The sequence below is a fragment of the Felis catus genome, chromosome A2, assembly GCF_018350175.1.
Source record: "Felis catus isolate Fca126 chromosome A2, F.catus_Fca126_mat1.0, whole genome shotgun sequence".
In the NCBI taxonomy this organism is placed as follows: domain Eukaryota; kingdom Metazoa; phylum Chordata; class Mammalia; order Carnivora; family Felidae; genus Felis; species Felis catus.
Window position 1 is genome coordinate 65,020,313 of NC_058369.1, and position 19,970 is coordinate 65,040,282.

At 36.9% G+C, this 19,970-nt stretch overlaps 1 protein-coding gene across 3 annotated transcripts in view; it reads right to left on the minus strand.

Moving 5' to 3' along the window:
- The window catches only part of ZPBP (zona pellucida binding protein), a 112,250-nt gene that overhangs the window by 36,435 nt on the left and 55,845 nt on the right, over positions 1–19,970 (minus strand). For all 3 annotated transcript variants that reach the window (XM_023250153.2, XM_006929088.5, XR_006594055.1), the window contains one exon: positions 585–762. In XM_023250153.2, coding sequence (XP_023105921.2) covers positions 585–762 — 178 coding nt within the window. The remainder of the gene's footprint in view (positions 1–584; positions 763–19,970) is intronic.

Below are 19,970 nucleotides of genomic sequence, written 5' to 3' on the forward strand. Positions count from 1 at the left end.
ATTGCCTCATTCAACTTTTGAAAACAGAAATTCAAAGACTCTGAATCCATGAATTAACTTATTCTAAACAGCCTCTATAGAACTCTCTTCTTTAATAAGGAAAAGACAGATGAAAGCCAGATAGCACAGATAGCTCCAGATAGCCCTGGAGCTCCGATCAAAAGTCAGAAAAAAAACAACTGATAAGAAAACAATTCATATACTTATTGCAAAAAAGAGAAAGTAAAAATATAGCTAGTCTAAACTGTACAAATGTAAACTCATCAATAACGGATTCTAAAAAATACATCCTTTGTCTCTTTTTAGGGTAAGTAAATGACTCACACCCATTATCTGTGTGTCCTCCCAGACAACTGCCTAACGCCCCTAACCCTTCTTTGCTAGAATATTAATACAAGGCCCAAGTTAAGCCAGCTTTTTTTTCTTTTGTATCTTCAAGCTCACGTAGTCTTTTCAAACATGCTGCTTAAAATCAGCTAAAGATCTAAGTGATAGTAAAAATAAATACTAGGCATTCACTTAGGGTCATGAAAAGAAGGAAGGTTTCATAAATATAAACCATGAAATTATAGTTCATTACATACCACAGCATTCAGGACATTTTGGATGTTTTAGGGTATTCATTCCATACCCTGGAAAGCAGCGATTAATCCATACCATTTGAAGAGTACCTTCAATATAGTATATTTCGGGCAATGGCTCTGCACGTCTGCCTAGAACTTCTACTTGTTGATTAAAAAATCTCTCTATAAGATTTTTAGCCTAAAATTGAAATACAATATGAGAAAATTATTATCAGAAATAAGTTAATTTTAGAACAAATAAGGGTGCGTACATATTTAGAGGCAGTGAAAACAAATTCCTGAGGTCCTTATTTATTCTTGCATTCACAGGATATAAATAACATATAAAAATTTGAAAATGTCACCTATAAACATCAGATTTCCAAATAGACTTCAAATACAGCTACAAAGAAACCATTTGGATATATAACCAGCATTTTGGCCCCTTTGGATTTTGAATAATATATGGATGGGCATATGAGCAAAATCAAAACAGCTCTTTGTGGAGTTGAATATACTCTAAGAAATGTACTCCAACAATTAACGTGCTTTAAAAATGTACTTTAAGAATCTTTAAAAAGCATTCCTTTAAAAAGGAACACCCTCTACTCTTTCCACAAAGAAAAATCAGGTTTAAAATCAAGAGGAAATACAGCAAATGTTAAAATTTCCACTTCTGTGCTCCCAAAATTAAATTAACAAAATAATTAAGGCATCATTCTGATCTATAATTAATTACCTTTTTGCCTGTAATAATTATTCTGGTGTGAGTCTTAAAATTAACAAGAGGTTTTTATGCTTTTCAGTGTTAAAGCAGGAAGTAGGGGCATGAGTTCAAACCCTCTACAAGCCAGTAAGTTCTCCTCAATTTTACCACTCTAACTGGGAACTTCGAATCAGGTCAGGAGCACAAATGAATGGACTCATGCTGATCTCTAACCACTGAAGGTGTACCTCAACTTACTGACTTCTTCACATTTCTTGCAAATTTTCCTTGCATGAAAATTTATTCTAAATAATTATACCAATGTTTTCAATATACTGCATTTAAGGCAAATATTCTATTCGTCAATTACTTACCAGCTTTCTATAGTTTAAATGGTTTGTTTTTGCTTTTGATAAACTTTGGTAAATTTGTTACTTACTGTTTATTTGGTTAAACATAAATTTGGGGTAAGGAAATACTTAAGAATTAATTAGATATAAATCTGGTATCTGATCAGCCATATTTAAATGCCAGACCATAATTAAAAGTTACAGGAGCACAAACATAATCACTCAGCTTACTAACACCACCTCTAACTAACTAACTAACTAACTAACTAACTAAATCACTGCAACTAAACATGAGAAAACCTGTTAGGGAGAAAAATGATCAGATAAATTAGATTCCTGTTTCCTATTTTCCCTCTAAAAAGAATAAGGATAGATCTCTTATTTGATAAAAAAAAAAAGGCAAAAAATTATTTGAATCATTAAATTTTTTATACTAAGTATGTTGATGGTTGATGTGGGGTTAATTACTTATACCAAAGAGTGAAACTGACAAATTCTCTGAGTGGGTAAGGATTACAAATTTTAACATAAAACTTTTTGGATCAGTGTGGATGATATAAGAAGAAATTGTAATTATAGAAACCCTCCATAAATTAATCATCTGGTCTAAGATATAAAGAATATACCTGACTGAATAAACACCACACTTCCCAGCCCATGCTACTCCTTCCTTCACCACCCTCAAAAAACTTTAAAGAATGATTAAGCATATACGGAAGGACTATGTTCTACAACGACTGGTCATTAATTACAGGGCTGGAATGAGAAGCCATTACTATCTCAACAATGAACAGCCTGTAAAGTGTATGAACTTTTACAGAGAGAAGTTGAACAGCTTATGTTAAATACCACAGTCTGCTCCACTGACCATGCCAACCAAGTTAGGTAGTGAACAAAAGTGACTGGAAAGGCTGTCCTATCTGCTTAATACATTAAGCATTACATTAGCCCAGAAGGCAGTAACTACTTAACATTATGGTAGTTCTGTAATAGATCATACATGCCATACATTGTATAAGACTAGAGTCCAACTGGAGCTCCAATATCTACTGGGGAGAACTAATATCTTCCAGGTGTTAGGGTATTACACCTGTAAGTTAGAGTCCTCTAGAAACTCTTGGTTAACGCCTATATTTGGAAATCTCTGTGGAAAAATAACTATGGTCATCAATTGGGGATGGAATTAAGAAACAAAAACGGAGACAGAAGCTTAAAGGTGTCTTGGATGTAATGGACAGAGCTGTGAATTTGCACAAAAAAGATCAGAGATACTAGTGCTCAGGGAGCAAGTGAGAGAAAGGACATCCTATCTCACAAGAGAAGGTCCCAATGGAGAACTATAAAAAATGATTAAACAGAAATACAAAGTCGTCTTCGTGACGGGAACACTATAACATGGGTACTATGTACACATCAGTGAGTTGGGCACAGAACTAGGGGATAAAGCTCAGTCTCAAAGCAGAACCGAAAGCAGGAGGAGGAAAGTACAAGTTTGTGTGAAATCCGTGGAAGTTGGAACCCGTTCCTGAGATGCACACTGAATCCCAGCACTTCAGAACAGAAAAGGTTAAATTTGCAAGGTGGAGATGACTTCAACCCTGCAGCAAAAGACCAAAGAATCTACTCTTCACTTAGCGATGTCACTGAAGTACTGATTGTTCCAGAGGGATTAAAACTTGCACTGGAACACCAGGCTCTTAAGGAAGAAAGATTAAAGGCAAACTAATTCATGTTTTGAAATTATTGAGATTTAAATGGTCATATTAAGAATTTTTAAAGTAGTATATTACTAATTGAAAAAAGCAAGTTGCAGGCAGTGGGAGTATGGAAAGGACATTTAAAAATACAAGAAACTGGGGCACCTGGGTGGTAAGTTGGCTGAGTGTCTAACTTTGGCTCAGGTCATGATCTCATGGTTCACTGGCTCACTGCTGTCAGACTCTCAGTCAGCGTAGAGCCTGCTTTGGATCCTCTGTCCCCTTCTCTCTGCCCCTCCCCCACACGCACCCTCCCCTCCCCCGAAAAGTACAAGAAACAACTTCCATTTTCAACTATATGGCGTCCTAGATATCCTGAAAAATCCTCCTGCTAAAAATCACCTAACTGAATATATTTCAACAATGAGAGAAAATAAAAGGAGGAGGATAGGAAGAGACAGAGAGGGAGGCCAAAAATGAGGAAAAAACTACAAATGTAATAGTAGCTAGATTCCTGATTCATTTCATGCCAGTCTGGGTATTCTAGAGTGTTTTAACTTACCAGCCTAAAGACATAGGGGAAAAAGTCTTAAACCTGTTTAAAAAAAAAAAAGACTCTGTAAAAAACTGAGCCAAGAAAAACATTCAATCACAAAAGGGAATCAACAAGAAAGCTTCTTTATCAAAGCTGAGGGAGGAAGGGTGTTGGAAGGGGACTATGGAGTGGAGGGCTGGGGAAAGCAAAAACTCCTCTGGGAATTCCTACAAATTGGTTTGCTTTCAAGTGGGTTTGGGTTTTTATTGCATTTTCTATGTGGTATAAGATCCCCAAACTAGAAGTTAACATAAAATGTGGCTTTTTTTGAGAACAACCCTGGAGAGTTAGGCAGAAGCAAACCCAGAAATCCTGCAGAAGCATACCCACAACTTAGGCAAAGGGACTATCTACCAATAAAGGCTGATAAACATGACTTCACAGAACTATAAGGAAAAGGATGAAATGAGAAGCAAAAGAATAAACAGCAAACCGCCAAATTAGAACATCGAGAAAGTCACACAACAGAATTTCAGTTACCTAAGACACAAAAATGATATACAGTATGTTTAAAATACATAAAGACACAAAAGTGATATGAAAACATGAAAAAGGAAATTTATACCATAAAACAAGGTAAAGTACATTTGTAAAACAACCTCCCTAAACTACAAATGATAAATGGCTTGCAAACTGGAGTGAAATTAAAAACTCAATGGATAGACTGAACATCAGAATAGGCCCAGTGGGAGGCAAAATAATGTAACACAATAAATATCTGAGATTACTCAATACAGAACATAAAAAAGAAAAAAGTAGGACAGTAGCAGAAATATGGAGAAATCAATGAGATCATCTAAAACATATTAAAAATAGAAGTTCTAGAGAAACAAATGGAGCAAAAAGGTAATTTTCAAAGTTATTCCAGCAGAAACGTTCCAGAAAGGACAACGGCAATGAATCCTCAGATCTCAATGGAAAAATAAATTCTGGAAGAAAAATATGACAGGAGAAGGATGGACTGAGATGCAAGAAGGAAAAGTTAACAAGGAAATGGATAAAACTGTGGATCTATCTACATAGACATTGAAATTTTGAAACAATTTTTAAAAGAACTAAAATACTGTTGAAAAAAACCCATAAAAATGATCAGGTCATCAGAGTTATAGGTCTTTATGTCCCTTGTACTTTTTTGGAAACTAAAATAAGTAACTTTTGGTTCTGCTATCAAGAATACATCTTAAAATTTGAAGCAAACCCACAAAAAGAGTAAGAAAAGAATGTATAACATCCAAATAACAGAGGAAAGATAAAGTTTAATCAATCCAAAAAATATATATAGGGAAGGAACAAAACCTGAAGAATAGAAAACCAATGTAACTGGTATGTAGTGGAATGATAGAAACCAATCCACATAAAGCAGTCGTTTTATTTGAAAATAATAAGGCAATGGACAAGGCAGGATATGAAACAGAATTATTTCTTTTTACAAGGCACAAGGCACAATCAACCAAAAGAAAGCAGAATCAAAGGGAAAATGTTATAAAGAATAGATGGAAGCACCCCCCCCATAGAAGGGTGTTGTATTTAAATCCAAATGTAATTAAATTAAATGTAACTGGTCTAAATATTCCAATTAAAAAGCAGAGATTGTTAATTGGACTTAAAAGATTGTTAACTAGATTGTTAATTTGGACCCCCAAAAGAAAGACATCAATAAGATGGCAGAACAGGAGGTCCCAGTTTTCACCTTACACAGAAACACTGTTTGGACAGTAATCCGTGGGTGAAAACACTTTGTAAGAACTCTTCAATATATACTAGAAATGTTCCAGCATCCCCATGGACCACAAAACCCAAGATCGGATACACTGAAAATGGTTGGAAGAACAGTTTCACTTTGACTACATCGCTGCTCCCCTGGGCCAGCAAAACTCAAAACCTGGAAAGATCCTTCTGGCCCACAACTTATCCCACGGGGGAGAGACAGTGCCATGTGAAGGTCTGGCTTCCCAGCCTTGTGGAGCACTGTCCATGAGGCCTTCTCCTGGAGGTCTACTTCTCTGTCTGCACCCAGAACTCAGAGGAAATCAGCAAGGCTGGATCATCTAGGGAAAGCTAAGAACAAAGAAAAGGGATGGAGTCTCATGGGAATGAGCCAGGACACCATGAACTCCAACAGATGGCACGCAGAGCTAAGCAACCAGAGTGAAATTGAGTAACAAGTTTAACTCTGCAAAATGTGGAGAAGGTATACAAACCTGAAATTCCCTTTCAGCAAAGAGGGAGAGAAATGGCACTCGTACCCATCGGCCAAGAATCTAAGTGGGCTGCTTCAGGGAAAAGAAAAAGGTGACCCTTTGGGCAGCTGGCATGACTCCACAGGCTACACAGGGGCAAAATAATCAAAATACTTCCTTCAGTAGGGAGGGAGAAAAGTGGCACTGGCACACAAAGCCCTGGCATTTCAGGCCATCGCCAGAGGGAAAAGGACTGAGTTGCCCTAAACACCTGATATGGTTCTCGGTACCCAGCATGGCTCTATCGGATTGAGGAAGGGAAACAATTCTAATACATTTCCCCCAAGAGACAGAGCTAGGGGAATTCAGCAGGTGCATCCACTGAAAAGGTTTAAGAGATTCCCCTCCCCACCTCGCCCCACCAAATCTCTAGTCAGGTCATTCTCTCCTAAAGCAAGACCACAAAGATTGGACAAAGTGGCAATTTCTTTAAATGTTCAGACACCAGCCAAAGCCACCAGGATCACAAATCATCAGGGAAATATGACACCATAAAGGAACAACAACAACAAAAAAGTTCAATAGTTGACTACAAAGATATGAAGATCCATGAATTGCCTAACCAAGTATTCAAAATAAATTTAAAGAAGCTCAGTAAGCTACAAGAAAACACTGAGACATAACAAAGAAAACACTGAGACATAACAAACAAAACAGGAAACAATAAACAAATAAAAGTTCAACAAAGAGACAGAAACCATAAAAAAGAACCAAACTGAAATTCTGGTATGAAGAATACAATGACTGAATGGAAAAATTCAAGAGAGAGCTTCAAAGGCAGACTTGATGAAGCAGAGAAAAAAAAAAAACAACCAAAAACCAAAAACCAAAAAAAAAAAAAAAAAAAACAGCAAACTTCACAGACATATCATTTGAAATTATCCAGTCTAAGAGAAAAGAAAAACAAAGTGAAAAAACTCACAAGACTCATTTGACATCATCAACTAAATCAATATATGCATTATGGAGGTCCCATAATATAAGAGAAACACAAAGAAATTAGAAAGCTAATTTAAAGAAATAAAACCAAAGAACTTCCTAAATCTGGGGAGAGGAACAGACATCCAGATTCATGAAGCTTAAAGAATCCCAAAAGGGTTGTACTAATCAGTACTACCAAGGACACCAAGAAACATTATAACTAAAATTGTCAAAGTTCACCAAGACTGAATTATGAAACCAGCTGGAGAAAAGCAACCAGTCAAAAAAGGGGTACCCCCACCACCTTAGGATATCAGTGGATTTCTCAACAGAAACCGTGCAGGCAGAAAAGTGTGTAATAATATATTCAAAGTTCAGGAAGAAAAAGAAACTGCCAACAATACCAAAAATACCATACCCATCAAAACTGCCCTTTAATAATGAAGGAGAGGAGACCTTTCAAACTGAAGGAGTTTGACACCACCAGAAGCCCCAGAACCTCAGGGACAGCACTGCTTTGCAAGAAGTGTTAGAGGGAGTTCATCAAGACGAAGTAAGACGATGTTAGATTGCAACATAAAGAGAATGAAAAGTGTAAATCCCGCTGGTAAAGGTAAATATATATGCAAATACAGAATAATGGAATACTATAAGGGTGACGCACACATCATACTTAAAGCTAGTAAAAATGTTAAAGACATAAGTATTAACAATAAATGCAACTACAAAAATCTGTTCATGGATGTACAATACAAAAGGTGTAAACTGTGACCCCAATAACAAAGTGTCGGGGGAGGGGACAAAAATATAGAGTTTTCATATGCAATTACGTTATCCACTAAAACAGACTGTTATAAATGTAAGATTTATATACAAGCTTCATGATAATGACAAAGGAAATATCTCAAGCAAAGAATCAAAGCATATCAGTACAAAAAATTCATCAAAAAACAGAGGAAGACAGTAGCAGAGGAAGAGAGTAATGAACTACACAGCAGACCAAAAGCAATGAACAAACTGGAAATAGTAAACCCCCACCTAACAATAATTACTTTAAATATAAACAGATTAATCCCTCTCATCAAAAAGCACAGAGTGGCTTCGTGGATAAAACAAGATGCAACTAACTCTACGCTGTGTACAAGAAAGTGACTTTATATTTAAGGGGATTCACACACTGAAAGTGGAGGATAAAAAGAGATATGCAGATGAAAACCAGACAGCAAGGATGCTGTTTTTACACCTGGGAAAGAAATCCCCTTCGCAGAATAAAAAACTATCATAAAAGACAAAGAACGTCATGCATTATGTAATGATTAAAGAGTCAATTCAAAGGGACAATGTAATAATTATAAATATATATGCACCAAACACATACGTTTATATAAACATATAAAGCAAATACTGACAGGACTGAAGAAAAAACATGACATCAACACATAATATTAGAAGACTTCATACTCCAATTTCAATAACGGGTAGAATATTTAGACACACAATCAATAAGGAACCATCACACTTGGACAACACTATACACCAAACAGATTTAACAGATATATTACACATTCCATAAGCACTCATGTTTTCAGACAACATTATTCACAAGAGCCAAAAAGTGAAAGTAACCTGTATGTCTATCAATGGATGAATGGATAAACAAAATTTGGCATAAATGTACAATGGAATGTTAGCCTTTAAAAGGAAGAAAATTCTAAGACATGGTAAAATATGGATGAATCTTGAGAACATTATGCTAAGTGAAATAAGCCAATCACAAAAATTACTATACTACTGAAATTATATGCAATATATAGAAGAGTCAAACTCAAAGGAACAGAAAGTTGAATGGTAGCTGCCAGGACCTGGAGAAGGGGAAATGGGGAGTTAACACGCCTGACCAGCAACTGGTGCTGGTGGAAATACTACACAGAAAACCCGCAAGACCAGAAAAAGATATAAACAATGCTATCACCCAACATGATATAATCAACTACATACAAAAAAAAACCCACCCAACAAGAATACACTTTCTTTTCCAAGTACTCACACAACATTCACCAAGATAGATCATGTTCTGAACCATCTAACAAAGCTCAACAAATTTAAAAGTACTGAAATCAGTGACATCCTTTAGGTAAATAACCAGTAGTGTGACTGCTGGATCACAGGGTAGTTCTTTTTTTGACTTTTTGAGGAACCTCCACGTTGTTTTCCAGAGTGGCTGCACCAGTTTCCATTCCCACCAACAGCACAAGAGGAGTCCCCTTTCTCCACAGCCTTGCCAACATTTGTTGTTTCTTGTGTTGTCCATTTTCGCCATTCTGACAGGTATGACGTGGTATCTCACTGTGGTTTTGATTTGCATTTCCCTGATGATGAGTGATATGGAGCATCTTTTCATGTGTCTGTTGGCCATCTCTTCTTTGGAAAAATGTCTTTTCTTGTCTTCTGCCCATTTTCAATTGGATTATTCGTTGTTTGTGTATTGAGTTTGAGAAGTTCTTTATATATTTTGGATACTAACCTTTTATCAGATACGTCATTTGCAAATATTTTCTCCTATTCTGTAGGTTGCCTTTTAATTTTGTTGCCTGCTTCCTTCACTGTGCAGAAGCTTTTTATTTTGATGTAATCCCAACAGTTTATCTTTGCTTTGTTTCCCTTGCCTCAGGAGACATAGCTAGTAATAAGTTGCTACAGCCTGTGTCAGAGAAACTACTGCTTGTGTAGAATTATTATGGCTTCAGGTCTCACATTTAGGTCTTTCATCCATTTGGATTTTATTTCTGTGTAAGGTGTAAGAAAGTGGTCCAGTTTCAGTCTTTTGCATGATCCTGACCAGTTTTCCCAATGCCACTGGTTGAAGAAACTTGTCTTTTTCCCATTGGGATATTCTTTCCTGCTTTGTCAAAGATTAATTGACCATATAGTTGTGGGTCCACTTCTGGGTTTCTATTCTGTTCCACTGATCTATTTTTGTGACAGTACCATACTGTTCTGATCACTACAGCTTTGTAATGTAACTTCAAGTCTGGAATTGTGATGCCTCCAACTTTGCTTTGCTTTTTCAAGATTGCTTTGGCTATTCAGGGTCTTTGTGGTTCCACACAAATTTCAGGATTATCTGTTCTAGCTCTATGAAAAACGCTTGTGGTATTTTGAAAGGGATTGCATTAAATGTGTAGACTGCTTTGGGTAGTATGGACATTTTCACAATGCTTGTTCTTCCAGTCCATGAGCATGGAATGTTTTTCATTTCTTTGTGTCTTCTTCAATGTCTTTCACCAGTGTTTTATAGTTTTCAGAGTACGTCTATTCCTAGGAACTTTATGGTTTTTGGTGCAATTATAAGTGGAACCGATTCCTTGATTTCTCTTTCTGCTGCTTCATCATCGGTGTATAGAAATGTTAAAATATTTCTGCACGTTGATTTTGTACCTTGCGACTTTACTGAATTCGTGTTATCAATTCTAACAATTTTTTGGAGGAGTCTTTTAGCTTTTCTACATAGAGTATCATGTCATCTGCAAACAGTGAAAGGATAAAAAAAATACTGATTCGAAGGGGATACACGCACTCCAATGTTTATGGCACCATTATCTACCATAGCCAAATTACAGGAAGAGCCCAAATGTTCATCGACTGAAGAATGGATAAAGACATGGTATATTTATAGAATGGAATATTACTCAGACACAAAAAAGAATGAAATCTTGCCATTTACAACAATGTGTATGGAGCTAGAAAGTATTATGCTAAGCAAAATCAGTCAGAAAGACAAATATTCTATGATTTCACTCACTTGAAAGTTTTAAGAAACAAAACAAATGAACACGGGGGGAAACAGAGAGGGAGGCAAAGTAGGAAACAGACTATTAACCATGAAGAACAAGCTGCTGGTCACCAGAGGGAAGGGAAGTAGGGAAATGGGGGAAACAGGGAATGGGGATTAAGGACAGCACCTGTGATGAGCACTGGGTGATGTAGGAGAGTGATGAACCACTAAATTCTGCACCTGAAACTGATTATCACACTGTGTGTTAACTGGAATTTAAATAAAAACTTGGAGAAATAAAATAAAATCAATGACATGTCAAAATACGTGAGACAGAGCTACAGCCAAGCTGAAATGGAGATCTACAGCATGAACCTTTCTATGAGACAAGACAAAGGAATAGAAGTAACCTGTCTCAAGAAGCTACAAGACAAGTAAGACAAGGAAGGAGGCAAACAGAAGAAAGGAAATAATAAGGTGGAAGCAAAATTTAATGAAATTGAAAACAGGAAAACGATAAAGTCAATATCACAAAAAGCTGATTCTTCATAAAGATCAATAAAATTAATAAAGGTCTAATGTGAGTGACAAAAATAAGAGAAGACCCAATGGAAATGTCTGCAATGAAATGGAGAGTATCACTAAGAGACATTAAAGGTCAATAACAGAAAATTCCACACAACTCTATGCTCAAGCGAAGGACAACTGAGAAATGGATTAATTCTTCACACACCACAAACTATAAAAATTCAACTATAATAAAAACAATGACCTGAACAGTTCTGTAACTAGTAAAGGAACTAAACATGTAAGAAAAAGCTCCCTAAATGTTAATATCCAGGTTTCATAAAATTCCAACAAATATTTCAAAAATTAATCCTGAATTTAAAAAATCTCTTCTAGGGGTGCCTGGATGGCTCAGTGGGTTAAGCATCCAACTTTGGCTCAGGTCATGATCTCACGGTTCGTGGGTTCAAGCTCCACGTTGGGCTCTGTGCTGACAGCTCAGAGCCTGGAGCCTGCTTTGTATTCCATGTCTCCCTCTCTCTGCCCCTCCCCCACTTGCAGTCTGCCTCTCTCTTTCTCAAAAATAAATAAACATTAAAAAATAAATTAAAGGAGGGGTACCTGGGTGGCTCAGTCGGTTAAGGATCTGACTTCAGCTCAGGTCATGATATCATGGTTCATGAGTTCGAGCCCCGCATCAGGCTCTGTGCTGACAGTTCAGAGCCTGGAGCCTGCTTAGGATTCTATGCCTCTGTCTCTCTCTGCCCCCTCCCCCACTCATGCTCTGTATCTCTCTCTGTCTCTTTCTCTCTGAAAAGTAAATAAACACTAAAAAAAAAAAAAATAATTAATTAAAGGAAAACTATGGACTAATATCTCTTATGAATACATGCAAAAATTCTCAATATTAAACTAAATCCAACATGACCATGTGTGATTTATTTCATATATACAAGGTTGCTTCAATATTCTAAAACCAATCAATGTAATCCACAAGTAAAAGAAGAGAAATCATATGATCATAACAATTAATTAACTCAGAAAAGTCTTGGACAACATCCAATACCTACTGTTAATAAAAATTTTACCAAAGTAAGATTACAGGGGCACGGTCTCAAAATCATTTACAAAAAGCATCTACAAAACACCTATAAGAAACATCGTACTTCATGCTGAAAGAATGGATGCTTTCTCCATAAGCTCAGAAAAAGGAAATCTACTCTCACTACTCATATTCAAACTCATAAAGCACTGGATGCTTTGGCTACTTCAAGAAGTCAAAAAAATCAATATGGAGGCAAATGCACAGACTGGAAAGGAAAAAAAATGAAACTGGAGATGACATGATTGTCAGCAAAGGAAATCTCAAGGAATATAAAATACTCCACAATACAAAAGACCTAGAACTAATATGCAAGTTCAGCAAGGACCTCAGAAACAAGATCAACACACACTGATAAAATGCATTACTAGGCATAAACGGTGAACATAAGGAAACTAAAATTAAAACGCAGTATTTCCTTTTTTTTTTTTTAAGTTTCTTTGAGAGAGAAAGAGAGAGAGGGAGGGAGAGCAGGCATGTATGTGCTCGTGAGCAGGAGAGGGGCAGAGAGAGAGGGGAGAGAGCATCCAGAGCAGGCTCCACGCTGTCAGCACAGAGCCCAATGTGGGGCTCAGTCCCAAGAACTGTGGGCTCATGACCTGAGCCAATGTCAAGAACTGGAGACTCAACCAACTGAGCCACCCAGGCACCCCAAGACACAGTTCATACTAGCAGGTTATGTATGCTAAAAATTACAGGAAGATGATTTAAAAAATTAAAGAAGACTTAAAAAGATATAGAGACAGCACGTTCATGGATTAGAAGAACGAACATAGTCAAAGTGTTAAGTTATTCCCAAACTTCTACAAAGGTGGGTTTGGCTCCGAGACCACTACAGTAAAGTGAATATCACAATAAAATGAGTCAAGTGAAGTTTTTGTTTTCCCTGGGCATACACAGAAAAAACTGTACTTTCACAATACTGTAGTTTATTAAGTGTGCAATAGCTTTCTGTCTAAAAAAACAATGTACGTACCTTAATTAAAAATCACTTTTTGGCTAAGAAACATTAGCCTTCATCTGAACTATCAGGAAGTCGTACTTTCTGCTGGTGGAGGGTCCTGCCTCGATGCTGGCGGCTGCTGACTGATCAGGGTGGCGGCTGAAGGATGCGGTGGCCGTGGCAATGTCTTAAAATCAGACAACGATGAACTCTGCTACAGCAACTGACTCTTGCTTTCACAAATGATTTCTCTACAGCATGTGATGCTGTTTGATGGCATTTTACCCACATAATTTCCTTCAAAATTGGAATCAATCCTCTCAAACGCGGCCACCACTGCTTTACCTGCCAGGTTGATGGAATGTTCTAATTCCTTTATTGTCATTCCCACAATCTTCACAGCATCTTCACCAGCTGTGGCTTCCATCTCAAGAAACCACTTTTTTCCTCCTCCCTGAGAAGCAACTCCTTATCCGTTCAACTTGTATCATGAGACGCAGCAATTTGGTCTTCAGGCTCTACTTCTGATTCCAGTTCTCTTGCTGTTTCTGCAGTGGCTTCTTCCCCTAAGTCTGGAAACTTCAATTTGTAAAAACAAAACAAAACAAAACAAAACAAAACAAAACAAAACAAAACAAAACAAAACAACAACACAGTATCTGTGAAGCGCAATAAAGCAAAGCCAACACAACAAGGTGCCCCTGGGCAGGACTGATCAGCAGAATTCCTACAAGAATCCCAAAGGTTTTTGCAGACATACACAAACTCATTGTAAAATGTATTTAATGGAGCACGAATATTAAAATAGTGAAAGCAATCCTGAAAAGACAGGAATACAATGCGATGAATAACTGCCTGTCATTAAGGCTGTCTTGGCTGAGACAGTGAGGTACTGAGGGAGGCATAAACACAAAGACAGGAAAATAATAAAGAACCCAGAAAGAGGGCCACACAAATACTCTCAGCTATGGTTTAACAAAGGTACTAAAGCTATTCAGTGGATAAAGGACAGCATTTTTAACAAATGAGGAAGAAATGCAATACCCAGGGGCAAAACAGTAACAACAAAAATAGCCTTGCCCTAAATCCCATGTATAAAGCAAAAGCTAACTGAAAATGATCACAGATACCAATGGAAAATGTAAAAAAATTTAAAAAGGGAGGAAAATCTTCAGAATGTAGGACTATGCAGAGTTCCTATATTTGACCCAAAAAAGCACAACCCATAAAAGGAACAATTGATACACTTGAACTCATAAAAATGATACACTTTTTTCCTTAAAAACCCATGTGAAGAGGAAGAAAGGAGAAGCTAAAATCTAGGAGAAAATATTTACAAACAACCTCTCAGAAAAAGACTACATCTAGAATATACAAAGAGCCCTCCTCACTCAACAGTAGAAAGGCAAACAATTCAGGCAGAAAATGAGCATCAGATACTTCATCAAAAAGGAAGTGCAGGTGGCAAATAAGCATAACAAAACCTGATCAACATCATTAGCAACTAGGGAAATGCAAATGCCAACCATCATGGGATACTGCTAAGTAACTTTCATGGGGACAAACTCAACAACAGTTACACAATACCACATGCAGAGTAGAGCACAGAGAAACTGGACCACGCAGACACTGCTGATGGGAACGGAAAATTAACTGTAATATCACCCACAATTAGTCTTCCGACACGGTAAATTATTTTCACATGAAAACTTGTACACAAAGTTTACAAAAGCTTTAATTTTAACAGTCAAAACTTGGGATCGGTCCAGATGTCCTAGAACAGATTAAAAGCTAAACAAGCTGTATACGTATATGCCCTGTGGGACACTAACTCAGTAAAGTAAAGTAAAGGAACAGACTACTGATAGATGTACCACCTCAGATGAATCTGTAAGTAATTATGCTGATGGGAAAAAAAAGTCAACAGCAAAAGGTTACATTCCCCAAGATTCCTTTGTTGTAATTTTTAAAATGATGAAACTTTAGAAAAGGAGGGCAGAATTAAGAATTAATCAATTAATTAAGAATTAACATCACGCATTAAGGAGAGAGGTGGGAGGGGTGAGGAAAGAGGAGGGCGTGGTTATGAAAAAGCAGCACAGGAACACTTGCAGGACTGAACTGTCTGTATCTGGACTATGGTGGTGGATATATGACTCTGCACAAATGATAAAACATCACAGAACTTAACACACAGAAATGAATACAAGTGAACTGGCCAAAGAAGAAGGACGGCAGTGGATTTTACCAATGTCAATACCCCCTCCTGGGAGACTGTTCTCTGTCGGTATGGTTGCAAGACGTCACCATTGGGAGAAACTGGGCAAAGTGTACAAGGGATTTCTCTGGAATATTCTTACAGCTCTATTTTACTTAAAACTCTCCTCAATTTTTTCATGCAAAATAAAAAGCTGAAGGAGTTCCTCACCACCAGACTGGCCTTATGAGAAATGTTCAAGGGAGTGCTTTAAGCTAAAGGGAAAGCATGCTAACTAGTAATCAGGAAAACATGTGAAAGTGCACATTTCAAGGTCAATGTACAGTGGAATTCTAAATAATCTAGTGTTAACTGCTTAATCACTTACAAATACTGTATGAAGAACAAAAGACAAATAGTAAAAAAATAACTATGATCATAATAAATACAGTAATTAGTTAACGCACACGCAAGGTAAGGAGATTTAAACAGAGGGGCGCCTGGGTGGCTCAGTCGCTTGAGCATCTGACTCTTGATTTCACTTCAGGTCATGATCTCTCTCATTTCTCATTGAGAGAACAATAAAGATCAGAGCAAAATAAAGACTCCAAAAAGACAATAAAAAAATATCAACATAAAGCAGTTTAAAAAAAACAAAAAATATGGACTTTTACCTATACTCACCAAGAAGAAAGCAGATTCCAGCATATAAAATCAGAAATGAAAATGGAGACATTACATACCATACCACAGAAATACAAAACACGAGAAACTATTATGAACAATTATATACCAACAAATTGGACAACCTAAAAGAAATGGATAAATATATAGAAACATACAACCTACCAAGAATGAATCATGAAAAAAGAGAAAATCTGAACATATCAATTACTCGTAAGGGGCCTAAATCAACAATCAAAAACCCTCCCAACAACCAAAGTCCAGGACCAGACAGATGGCTTCACTGGTGAATTTTACCAAAAATTCAAAGAAAAAATTAATACCAATTTTTCTCAAATTAATAGAATTTTTCTCAAATTATTTAAAAATACATACAAAAGGAGGGAACACTTGCAAACTCATTTTATGAGGCCAGCATTACCTGATACAAATACCAGACAAGGACACTACCAGAAATGAAAACTGAGGTCACTATCCTGGATGAACAGACATGCAAAAATCTTCTACAAAACATTAGTAAACCAAATTCAACACTACATTAAGAGGATCATACATCAGGGCGCCTGGTGGCTCACTCAGTTGAGTGTCCGATTTCGGCTCAGGTCATGACCTCAGAGTTTGTGAGTTCGAGCCCCACATCGGGATCTGTGCTGACAGCTCAGAGCCTGGAGCCCGCTTCGGATTCTGTGTCTCCCTCTCTCTATACCCATCCCTCACTAGTACTCTGTCTCTCTCTCAAAAATAAATAAAAACATTAAAAAAATAATTTTTTTTTTTAAAAAACAGCATCATGATCAGGTGACATTTATCCCAAGGCTACAAGGAAGCCTCAACATAAACAAATGCATCAGTACAATACACCGGATTAAGAAAATGAAGGATAAAAATCATATGACCATCTCAATAGGTGGTTAAAAATCATGACAAAATTCACCATCCATTACGATAAAAATTCTCAATAAAGTGGGCTCAGAGGAAATGAACTTCAACATAACAAAGGCCATATATGACAAACCCCCAGCTGACATAGCGGTGAAACTTTCAAAGTCTTCCTCTGAGATGGGAAACCCAGGCAGATGCCCGCTCTCGCCACCTTGATTCAACACAGTACGGGAAGCACCAGTCAGAGCAAGGAGATACAAAACAGTTCAAGGCATCAAAGAAGGAAAAGGCATTCGACTGGAAAGGAAGAAGGACTCTATTTGCAGATGGGAGGGTGTTATATGTAACAACCCTAATGACTCCACCTACAAAGAAAAAAACTCTGTAAAACAAATGAATGCAGAAAAGTTGCAGGTTATAAAATCAACATACAAAATTAGCTTCATTTCTGTACTTTAAAAATAAAACATCAGAAAGATAAACTAAGAAAACAATCCCATAAAAAATTATATATCAGAAAGAATAAAATACCTAAAAATAAATGGAACCAAAGAGGTGAAAAACTTACGTACTAAAAACTACAAGACAGTAATGAAAGAAACTAAAGAAGCCACAATAAATGGGATAACAGTCCATGCTCATGGGTTGGAAGAATTAATACTGTCAAAATGTCCACACTACCCAAAGCAATCCACTTATTAAATGTAAAACTTGAAGCCATAAAACTCCTGGTACAAAAGATAGGGGGTAAGCTCCTTGAGATCGGTTCTGACAATGACTTTTTTGGATTTGATACCAAATACCAAAATAAACAAGTGAAACTGCAGCAACCCTAAAGGCCTCTGTACAGCAAAGAAAACCAGCAATAAATAGGCAACCTATGGAATGGAAGGAAACAATTTAAAATTTTTTTTTTCAACATTTATTTATTTTTGGGACAGAGAGAGACAGAGCATGAATGGGGGAGGGGCAGAGAGAGAGGAAGACACAGAATCGGAAACAAGCTCCAGGCTCTGAGCCATCAGCCCAGAGCCTGACGCGGGGCTCAAACTCCCGGACCGCGAGATTGTGACCTGGCTGAAGTCGGACACTTAACCGACTGCGCCACCCAGGCGCCCCGGAAGGAAACAATTTTAAATCATGTATCTGTTAAGGGGTTAATATCCAAAATATATAACTCCTACAAGTCAATAAAAACAATGACAAAAAACACAATTACAATATGGGCAGAAGTTCTGAACAGACATTTTTCCAAAAAAACAAAAAGGCTTACAAATGGCGAACCCATACATGGAAAGGTGCTCAATGTCATTGATGATAAGAGAAAGGCACATCAAAACTACCACAAAATATAACCTCACACCTGTTGAAAAAGGCTATTATCAAAAAGACAAGAAATAACAAGCACTGGCAAAGACGATGAGAAAAATGAAAACCTTGTGGGCTATTGGTGGGAATGGAAATAGGTACAGCCACTAAAAACCATAGACAAGTTCCTCAAAAAATTGAAAACAGAACCACCAGATAATTCAACAATTTTACTTCCAGGTATATATCCGGGAAATCACTATCTCAGAAAGATATGTGCACCCCCATGTCCACTGCAGCATTTACTTATATACCCAAGACATGGAAACAACCTAAGTGTCCATCAATGGATAAACAGGTAAAGAAAACACCGTGTGCGTGTGTGTGTGTGTGTGTGTGTGTATGCATTTACATATATGTACATACACACACACGTATATATATATGTGTGTGTATGTATATACACATACGCAACTATAAGTAAACACACACATATACACACATGTAAAATAAAAGGAAATCCTGCCATTTGCAACACCATGGATGGATCTTAAGGGCATTATGCTAAGTAAAATTAAGAAAAAGAAATACTGTCTGAATTCATTTATATGTGCAATCTTAAAACAATCAAAGTTGGGCAGGGGATGAGATGTGTCAACAAGTGATCAAATGGCACAGAGCTCCAGTTACAGGAGTCCCCTCTTACCATGGAGAATACATTCTAAGATCCCCAATGGATGCCTGAAACTGTGGCTGTTACTCAACCCTACATATGCCATGTTTTGTCCTATACATACATCCCTATGGTAGAGTTGAGTTTATAAATTATATCACAATAAGGGATTAACAACAACAATAAAATAGAACAATTATAATAACGTACTATAACACAAGTTATGTGAAAGTAGTCTCTTTATCTGTCTCTTAAAATATCTTATTGCACTCTACTTGCCCCCTTCTTTCTCCTGTGATGATGTGAGATGATACAAAAGCACATGTGATGAGATGAAGTGAGGTGAATAATGCAGGCATTTTGACACTAATGACCTACTGACAAACATGAGAAAGAAAGATTATCTGCTTTGGGGCCATAGTTGACCACTGGTAACTGAAACCATGGAAAGTGAAACCGTAGATGTGGTAAAACAACTAAATAAGTCTGGGGAGGTCATGTACAGCATGGTTACTCTGGTAACAAAAATGTACTGTATATTTGAAAGTTGCTAAGATAATATATCTTAAAATTCTCATCACACATACACACAAAATCAGCAACTCTGTGTGGTTATAGATGTTAATTTAGTGTAATAATAGTACTGCAATATATACATACATCAAGTGATTATGTTGTAAACCTAAAACTAACAGCCGTATCACGTTATATGTCAGTTGTATCTCAATATAAATAAACATAGATAGATAAAATGAAACTCTGAAAATACACACAAAGAATGAAAAAGAAAAAGGGGAACAAAATTACAAAAGAAAGGGAAAATAAGG